The sequence below is a fragment of the Populus nigra genome, chromosome 13, assembly GCF_951802175.1.
Source record: "Populus nigra chromosome 13, ddPopNigr1.1, whole genome shotgun sequence".
NCBI lineage: Eukaryota > Viridiplantae > Streptophyta > Magnoliopsida > Malpighiales > Salicaceae > Populus > Populus nigra.
The window spans coordinates 5,199,071-5,210,055 of record NC_084864.1 but is presented as its reverse complement, the minus strand read 5'-3'; the positions used below and the strand labels follow the sequence as shown (position 1 = coordinate 5,210,055).

The 10,985-nt window shown below is 30.7% G+C and overlaps 1 protein-coding gene across 1 annotated transcript; it reads right to left on the bottom strand.

The window, feature by feature from the left end:
• Positions 1-2,502: 2,502 nt before the first annotated feature.
• Positions 2,503-4,104, bottom strand: LOC133671527 (putative UPF0481 protein At3g02645). The gene has a single exon (XM_062092293.1). It carries the CDS (start codon positions 4,102-4,104, stop codon positions 2,503-2,505), a length of 1,602 nt encoding a protein of 533 aa, XP_061948277.1.
• Between the last annotated feature and the right edge of the window lie 6,881 nt (positions 4,105-10,985).

Here is a 10,985-nt window from a genome sequence, read left to right as displayed (position 1 = left end):
TTAAAAGGAAAAGACGGAAAAAACATGTCTAAGTTCACATTGATCCTCAATTTGTGATTTGTTCAATCAAGTCCTACATTGCAATTTTGATTTAAAAATCAATGCAATTGAATCCCTGCCAAAAATCAAACTACAACCCTGAAATTGGCCGTCTTTTTCATTTTGATCCCTAGTCTTGAATTTATGCAATTGAACCATTAATTGATCAATAAACTTCTAATTTATTCAATTTAGCCCCCGATTTTGTTTAATTGCAGCCCCTCTATTTACGCGTGTTTTTTATTTTGGTCCTTGGTTTGAGATTTCTTCAATTAAGTCCCTAATTGGCCATCAAACTTCAATATTTATGCAATTAAGCCCCTGATTTGACCAAATTAACTCTCGAAAATTATAATTTGACCTAGAACTTTAATTTCTTCCAATTAAAGCCTAACTTGACTTCAAAATCAATTTTTCTTGTAATCAAACCCTCCATAAATTCAATTAAACCTTCAATAAAATTTAATTGAGTCCATAAACATCTGATTTTGAACTTTTCTTCTTCAAATTAAATTTTCTTTGTTAATAAGGCTCTCATCAATCAAGAAAATACCGTTAAATTTTAAACTTTGTATTTTTGAACCTCCTCAACCAATTTTTAACTATTTTTTGAGTGTTCTGGCATCCTTTTTCTCACTGTTATATTTTATGTAATATTTTTTGATTTGTTTTATATTTTTTGAAGAGAGAAAAAAAATGTGAATTGGGGAATAACCCAAAAATGGGTTATGACAGCATCCATAACCATATTCCTATAAGGATTAATATTGTCATCTACAACTTCATGCATGTTGCTAGAACTAGAAGTTGACCCAACCATCCTTTCTACCATGGTCTCGTGGGACATATTTGGTTCTTCATGTACAAAACAACATATGTATTTCTCAATGAACTTTTTTTGTTTTGTAGAAGATGCATCGTGACAACATCTGGATTGATTTTTTTTTTACAACTCTTAAATGGATATCTAATACGACCTCCACTAATATTTCTTGGATTAGATAGTGCGTAATTAATAAAATCTTGAACCATATTATAATAATCCATTCTACGCAACCCTTTGGGTGAATCTTGAGACATCCATGAATGATCATCCATTACTTATATCAAACCTATATAAAATATTGATAACAACATGTATTAATTAATTATGTAGACTAAATAAATTTGCAAACATTGGTTTAAATCAAACTTATTCAAACTATTTTAACAATACAACTAATTTATTATCGATTATTTACATAAATTCAAATTTCTATACATTTACCAAAAATTTCAACTCAACAATAAAATTAACAAAATATAAAACAGACCCATTAAATAAGATATTATTTATTTCATCACAAAACACCTAAGTCACAAATTCAAAATAAATTTCATCAATTTACAAACAAATATAATTTTACAAAATCTCAAACAAACCCTAACATATACAAATCATATATTTGTACAACAAATTTCTATAAGAAAAAGCTATAAAAAATAACACCTAAACAAAATACTTATGCTACAAAAATATACAAAAAAATTAACAATTTAAAATTGAGTTCAAATAAAAAATGGATGGTTTTGCTTACTTGAAGTGGAGAATCTTCAATAAAATTTGATTCAAAACAAAGATACTAACAAACTGAGTGTTGAGTGACTGGATTTGTATTGAGAGGTTGATTTGTGATTGTTTTTAGGGGTGTGTGTGTTGTTTGTTGCAAAGAAAAATAGAGGAAGAAGATGAAATGGGGGAGGGAGAGATGAGGGTCGCTGGTCAGGTCATAAATTATATATTACAGATGGATTTAATTGATGAATTTAAGTCTGTCACTAATTTTGTCTGTTATAAAAATAACACGTCATCGTATTTTTTGATTTTTTTCCCATTCCTTCTTTTTTTCACTGTAATTCCCTTGATATATACCGATAAAATATTTTTGTTGGTGTTTATTGATGGATACCGCGAGGGTATATTCAATCAGAAAAATTCACTGCAATCTATCGACAAAACAATTTTATCAGTATTTCCGTTTATATTTGTTAAATTTTAGTAGTGAATTCAGATCCCTACTATTTACAAGACTTTGCCAAATATTCCTAGCAATATAGTCTATTTGGACATGCGTAAATGATTCCACAGAGTTCAATCATGCTCTTGTTTAAGTTTTAGAAAACAAATAGAATGTGATTATACTGTAATTTATGAATTTGTTTTATTCATTAATTGTGATATGAATACAGTTATTGGACCACACAACGAGGGGCAGTCCTCCCCCATTACGCACATTACAATTGAAAATATTTATTTATACCATAATTATATAGTAAAAATAATGTTGTAGTAAAATAAACAGTCGAAATTCATAAAAAAATAAAAATGAAACAATTATTTGTGTACTTAAATAAATAAATAAATAGAGACTGAGCAAGGTATGTACCATCAACATAATCAGCAGCCTGAATGCATTAGATTATTCAAATACATTTATAAACTGTGCAAAATGATTCCACAGCCATTAAGAGCAAGAGCAGAATGGAAGCGAGCATGGTGAGATACTTCCATGAACAAAACACAGAATGCTTCATAAATTTTCCTATCTTGACCTTCCATCGGCTGTTGTAATACTTGTTAACGTCTTCAATCACCTTATCTAAGAACGGAGCTTTTGTCAGCCTAATGGACTTGCACTTGCTCATCCCATTCCATAGGTTTGCCACCATTTGATCACTCTTCAAGTAATTGAAAATAATGCCTCTCTCTCTAAGCAATCTTACATCTTCCTCGGTGTCAATAATCCCATTCATCAATTCAATGTACCGAGAAAAAATCATGGGTCCTGATGCATGCGATATTTCATATGCCACTAAGTTTCTAAAGATAAACTCACTGTTTGCATCTAAACTAATCATGGGGATGTAAAATGAAGCTTTCTCCGTGTCGAAGTTAATGGTGGAGATGTTACCCTTGGTAGGTAAAAAACGGACACCAGTATTAGAGAGCTGAGTGACTGAAGGAATTGCGATCTCTTCTACCGAAGGTGGCAGCTGCTGGTTATTTCTGGCGCTCTCATTTTCTGGCTCCATGACATAATTTGAGGCTGATAGTTTCAGAAGTTTACTTAGTATTGTCCAGGAAAATCGTAATGTGCTTGTCATTGATGCTGAAGCGTTCTTGAGGAAACGCATTGGGCCTATGTTTAGTTCAGAAACCGTATTCCAGAGCTCGCTCAAAAAACTTTTCACAAGATTCATATCAATTCCAGATCCTTCGTTTTCTTGCACAGTTTCAGAACGATTTTCTTCAACATCTTCAATTGTTATCTCAATCGGTAGTTCTTCCTCTCTGGGCACCATAATGTCATACAAAGAGTCTAGCAAGTGGGAATGCTCCAAGACTTTAGTCTTTTCCAACTCTACCATCTTGAAAGGAGAGAGCTCTTTACATAACCCTAGTAACATGGAAATCAGCATGTCATCAGCTGATTCTGCTGACATGAGCAGAAACTTAAGCACCTTTCTCAATACAAATAGTGGAATTTGATTCTCCATCATCACTATATCCCTGAGAATTACATAATGTGCCGATTTCCTCTTTGAATAATCAAGCAAATGTGTCATCCTCGAGGAAATCGTCCATAAAACTTCGTTTTCTTTGACGGAATAAATTTGAAGAAACTCGAGTAAAAACGAAGCATCCAAAGCCATCATCCATGCTAGTGTTTCAGCATTGAGATTTAAGTAATTGTGGTAGCATGCCCGAATCTTTGGTTCAAGCTTTACCAATTTCTCGACAAGATTCTGGAAGTTGTCGCTTTGAAATTGATTTTGGAGCTTTTTAACTGCCGAAAGCTTGTAGCTCTCCATCTCACTTAGATCTGGACGCCAATAATGGTATGGACCAAGTGGAAGCAGATGTGGAGTATAAAACTCGGGATGGCAAGACATTAGGGTTCTGGGGACAGTATAAATGCACACCGGAATTTGATCAGTATCGTCTTCTAGTTCCCTTTCGAGCGTTCGACGGATGGTATTGACCCATTGAAACTCGTCGAATTTGGAGCTCGAAGAACCTGTCATGGTTGGTTGGTGGGAAGGCACGAGGATATACTTTATGTACGGCGGTTAAGATTTTGTTTTCTTGGAAGAAAGAAATGGGGAAAAAAAGATGAAGACAATACTCAGCTTTAAAGAAATTTTGTGGTGCGAATGGAGTTTGGATATTGAGGCGATTGTGGGTACATATATATATGAGTTTGTGATAAGCTTCACTTTCAATGATGCCATTAGAGCTGTTCACAATGATAGCTGACGTCATTGTACTGTTCACAATGATAACTGATTGAGTGTCGAAAGCTAGTTCTTCAATTCAAAATCCGTGTTCCACGACCTCCTTTGAAAAATTGAAATTTCTGCGGCTGTGTTTTGTTTTTTTAAAAAATCGAATATAAAAAATTAAGATTTAAATATATTTTCAAGCAAAATATATTATAAAAAACAACCGGAAGAACATTTAAAAACAAAACACAGACAATTACAAGGAAAAACCCAGCTAAATAGTCATCTAACGAAATTTGAAGGATGCCCTGCATGGAGCTTGAGAAACGTAAGAGACCCTATAGCTTGAGGTGCCGCAGTTTAGATTTTTCGACTTTATTGACTTTCTGATCTGTCTCTCCGTTTTCATTGTTCCGCGGCGCAAGAGAGAGCGATTATTTGGACATGTGTTTCTCCTTTTCTTGAAGATGAGTTCTCCTTGACTACTGACCCGAAGGGAGACGATAAGATTTCTTTGACTTTTTAAAATCAGCTTAGAGAATATAGGAGGACCCTTCCTTCTAGTTTGTCCCATCTTGACCGATCATGCTATCAAAACTCACAAGTTGATGCTGAGTTGCGAGCACGAGTTTGCTGGGTCCGCCATGGATATCGATCCACCTACCATTCATGAGTTTTTGGAGATCCGTTTCATCAATATTCTCGTCAATCTAAGATTGAAAGCTCATGCATGCAAGGACGTTGAATAGTAGGTTTGGGAAGAACGTGTTGGGACTTGTATTTTCGCCCCCGAACAGGGTTCCATTGCTTGTTTCAAATACTATATAGGAACACAAAACAATTCTTTTCCATTTTCTTGTTTTGTTTTTCTTTTTTCAAAGAAAAATTAGAAAATCTGTTAATTTGTTGATAATGTGGTGAGAACGGAAAAAAAAAGATATTTTCCCATAAGAAAAAAAAAAGAAATATGTCAAGATTATAAATATTTTTCATTAAAAAAAATCCAAAATCATAATTTATAATAATATTACTATGTTTTTTTAACAGCCCTTTAAGTATTTCTTATTCTTTATTATAGTCGTATAATAAATTATTATTAGCTATTAATTAATTATCTCAATAAATTAAAAAATATTATATTGTTAAAAGGTATATCTGAAAATATTATTATAAAAACTAGTTTTATTAATGATATAATGTTTAGATTTGGTCATTTAATACCATAAAATAAATTTGATCCACAATAAAGAATTAACAAACCTTTCTTTGTTTTATTAATGAATTGTCGACAAGTATTCACTTTTATACATGATTGACATCATACTTCTAGTCTATAGCTGTCATGCAAAATTTCGTATGTCTTATTAACACCCTTAAACAATGCTCGTTATTATGTACATAATATATAGTTTTTTAATTTGTATGTCTTAAAACATATTATAAATATGCTGCTTCGTTTAGATTTTCCACTTTTATATTTTGATTGTTGCATGTTTAAAAACAATTACAGAAATAAATACATGAGTAACTAATATACTTTGTATACGTGGCGCATGGTCCTCCCTCAGTGCTAGGCATACCCCTGCGCACACGTGGTGCTTGAGCTGCTTGCCTGGAGGCTAGACACATCTCAGCGCACACGTGGCAGTTGAGCTACCTGCCTGGGGGCTGGGTGTAACAACCTGGCCCAACATGCTGTACAATGTCCGTTTTAGATCTTACTGCCCTCACGGTTTTGTTCTTGGTGACGCGAGCCTACTTCTGAGTCTGACACCCTAAAACACGTACAACATGTTAGCAAGCAGTACTATTAATAAGGCCCTGGGTCTGGACGCTCGCTTTTGATGTAAGGTATCACAATCCCGCCACCTTAAGACGAGCTGTCCTCGGCTCTGATACTAAATGTAACAGCCCGACCTAACATGTTGTATATTGTTTGCCTTGGGCCTTACTGCCCTCACGGTTTTGTTCTTGGTGACGCGAGTCCACTTCTGAGCCTGACGCCTTAAAACACGTACAACATGTTAGCAAATAACACTACTAATAAGACTCTGGACGCTTGCTTTCGATGTGGGATATCACACTCGGCACATGCCAGTGCACAAGTGGGGATTGTTCTGCGTTGGGCGTGACCCATTCCCACGCCCTAAGGGAAATGGTTCCGGGGTTAGAACCCACAATGATTGGGTCTAGCATCAGGACCCAATCATTATTGGATCCTCCATCAAAACTCAAGGTTCTTTGGTCCTAAGATTCTAAATATTATTATTTGTTTTAAAAATATTATTATTTTTATTATAATTAATATTATTAATAAAATAATTAATTATTTTCAAAGAAAATATTAGTATTAATATTGAAAACATATTATTATTTATATTATAAATTTTTATAGTATTTTTTATAAAAATAAAAAGTGAGCTCGCGGTGCAGTATTATTAAAAATATTCAACAATTCGAGTAATTAATATAAAAAATATTATAATTTACATTGTAAATATTATTATTTTTCTTATAATACAAAGTATTCATATAAAACATATTATTATTTTTCTTAGTATTCAAAGTATTCATATCAAAATATTATTATTTGTGTTATAATATTATTATTTTTATAAGAATTCAAATTTTTAATATAAAAAAATTAGTATTTGTGTTATGAATATTATTATTTTTATTATAATAAAAAGTATTAATATTAAAAATATTATCTTTTGTGTTATGAATATTATTATTTTTACTATAATCAAAAGTATTAATATTAAAAATATTATCTTTTGTGTCATCAATATTATTATTTTTATAATAATTAATATTATTAATCAAATAATTACTAAATTAGAAAAAAAATATTCTTAATATTGAAAAATAACCATATATTTGATTTGAAAGGTAAAACTAAAAATTATTGTTATTTTTATCATTATCATTTATAAAATTTCAAAAACTGTTATCGCTATTGAAGAAAAACCATTTATTGACACGTGGCACTTGAGTAGTGTTGTTGGACCCAAGAGGAATGAGTTAGGCGTAAGAACCTAAGATTAATGGATCTAGCGTCAGGACCTAATTATTATTGGATCCTCCATCAAGACCCAATGTTCTTGGGTCGTAGGATTGTAAATATTATTCTTTGTTTTAAAAATATTATTATTATTATTATTATAATTACTATTATTAATAAAATAATTAATTATTTTCAAAGAAAATATTAGTATTAATATTGAAAACATATTATTACTTATATTATGAATTTTTATAGTATTGTTTATTAAAATAAAAAGTGAGTCCATGACGTAGTATTATTAAAAATATTCAACAATTCGAGGTATTAATATAAAAAAATATTATAATTTGCGTTGTAAATATTTTTTTTTCTTATAATACAAAGTATTCATATAAAACATATTATTATTTTTCTTATAATTCAACATATTCATATCAAAGATATTATTATTTGTGTTATAATATTATTATTTTTATAAGAATTCAATTTTTTTAATATAAAAAAATAATATTATTTGCGTTCTCAATATTCTTGGAATTAAAAATAGTATTATTTGTGTTATGAATATTATTATTTTTATGATATTTTGACATAATATTTTAGGAGTTTCCATCTTCTATAAGAAAATTAAGAGGAAACAATTATCATAAAGATTTTCATGCTTATTTAGAAGAGTTAAAGTCTACAACAACAATTTTTATTATTCAAGTACTTTTTCTAATGTATAATTTTACACTAACAAGTATATGTTTTATCTGACCATTTGACTGGGCTTAAATTTTACCAGAGGTTTTCAAAGGTCATGTTATATATACAGTTAACATTTCAGGTCAATCAAAATTTATATTGGTTTCCTAATTGATTTAGGATTATTTTTACTATTTTATTTAGAATTATTTTATTATTTTTCCAATATTATTTATGATATTTTTCACCTATTATAAATAGGGTTATTTAGCTTGTATTTAGTTTTTTTAGAGATTTTGATTTCAAAATAATATTTGTTTGTGTGTGAGAAAATCTCAAACTTTTTGGTTCTTGAAAGAATTGAAATTGACTTATCAAAGAACAACTATCTCCATGAAGTCTTTCATATAATTCTCAATGATTTTCTAATCAATAGGTGGGGCTTTGAATTCGAATAGTATTGATATCTCAATTCAAGGTAATTGTTATGTCATGCTCTCTATCTCAAATTTCATTTTTAGCTTTTTGGGTATGTGTTCAAGCTTCCTTATTGGTTTCTAGATCTTTATATCCATGGAGTATGCATTAGTTGGTATTAGAGCTTGGCTCTAAAAATCAGGTTTTACTCCAACTCCTTTAATTGCGGCATTGACAAAAAAAAACGTTTCATTGATTTTGTTATTGTCACAGAAAATCAATAATCATATATACAAAAAAAAAAGTCATGATTAAATTGCAAATTTTAGTTCTAGGTGCTTGTAACTTCATTTCCCTTAAAAGCAGAATTTTCTAAGCCTTGATCTAGGGGATATATTGTCCTTTTGGTTATTTTTGAATAGTCAAATTACTAATTTAACCTTGGCATAAAAAAATGAGCACTCAAGAGTTTTTTGGTCTTTGACTTAAATTAAACATAGTTAAATTACTTCATTACCCTTCAAATTAAAAACTATTGCCTTTCAGTTTAGGGATGCTTTTGTCTTTTACTTGGTTATTTTGTAATTATTGGGTTTCATTAGGGGTGATAATGTCATTTGCTAAATAAAAAAATTTTAAAAAAAACTAGAGGTGTGTGAGTAGTAGTTATAGGGTTTGAACGACACATGTGGTGTCGTCTAGTGTCCAAAATACTTCTTATGAAGTGGTGATCAAAGCACCTTAACATCCCTTCCATGACAGCATAATGCATGTGACCTTATTGTCTCCAGTTTAGCACGAGTGCTTTTTCTTCTTTTTTTTTTTCCCTCTCTCCTTCTCGATTTTCATACAAGCCTTCTAAAATTTCAAAGTAGCCTTTTATTTTTGTTCTCTTTAAGGTTTGGTTGATATTTTATTACAATTTATTTTTGTTTGAAATAATTTATTAAAGTAGAAATTATTTTCAATTTCATTGCCCATGAATTTTTTTCATTTGTTAGATTTGATCCTTGTTTTTTTTATTTAAGATAGTTTTTAAAATTGTTTTTTTTTACAACTTCATTCTTCTTGATATTTTTTTTCCTATCAAATTTGACCCCCTTTTTTCCTTGATTACTAGTTTTTCACCTTGGAAATTCTTTTAAATTGATTTTTTTTATGATTTCATCTTTCAACATTTGATTGGATTGATGTTTAGCTTTTTAGTTGAACTCAAGTCTAAAATTTAATGGATTGTAGATTTTAGAGATTAACCCTGGTTTATGAGATTCACCCGAGCTTTGCTTGGGTTCTTTTCCCTTTATTTGTTTTTGGTTTCATCATCTGAGATCTTTTTTATCCTCTTTCTAGGGAATTTTTCAGTCATTTTGAAAATAACACGGGTTGCCTTGAGGTTTTTTTTTTAATCTTTGTTAAATTTATCTTTTTAAAAAATAAAATTAATTTATTTTATCCTCCAACATTTAATTGGTCAGGTGTTGAGCTTATGGATTGAGTCTAAGTCTAGAATTTAATAGATTGCGGGTTTGAGAAATTGATCCATGTTTAAAAGGTTCATTCAGGCTTATTTGATTTTTTTTCTTTTCTAAGCTTTTTTTTTCATCCTCCAACACTTTTTTCTTTTTTTCTGTGTTTTATAAGTTTTTTTCGTTGTTTTGGAAATAACACGGAGTACCTAGAGGTTTTTTTCAATCTTTTATGAATTTAACTTTTTTCAAAATGAATTTTGTTTTTTAATTAAAGAAATATAAGTATGAAATGTTTAATTTTATAATGTTTTGTTTTATTTGCTTTTGGGATACGCTTACGTCTCTTTCAATTTGACTCGAACACATTATTGTCTTGCAAGCTAACGTTATTCTGCTGGTTACCGCATGTAGGCTCGCAACCGACGAGTTTCGGCTCAATCCCTCTCATGAAAGATTGAGTATCACAGCCTACTGCAATGAACACATTCCCGACACCGGAGAAAACAAAGGGAGATCCGGCGAGATTCAGAGATCCACCATCTTCCCTGCCAGTACATTTGAAGGATATTGCTGGACTTCTGACGGTAGCCATGCCTGTTTCAAGTACTGAGATATTCAGCACCTCCATTTTGATTCGACTTATAAAAGCTCTAGGAGGGAGATGGTGGTTTTGTTGCATTCAATCGCGAACCATTCCTTCTTGTAGCACTACTCTTTTCTAGTTCCAGAAGGGTAATTAATTAGGAATGCTAATGTCTCCGCATCGATCTGGACAACCATACTTCGCTACAGGTGCTGCTGCTTTTGCTAACTGAAACATTAACATCAGCAAAGTCATTTTAACCGAGGGCAGAGGCATGTCAAAGGCTTGGCTGGACTATACTCGTTGTCAAGATTTTATCAATATATTTTTGATTAATTTTATGTAAAAAAAATTATAATTTTCGATTGAATTATTAAAAAATTATAAAAATTTACATGTAGCCTTCTAATATGATGCTTTAACTCTGGTTAAAATTTTAAAATATTTAAAAAAATTCAGAAATTTGATGAAAAATCACAATTTAACTAGTTTTATATTATAGGGCATAATTTTCAATCCG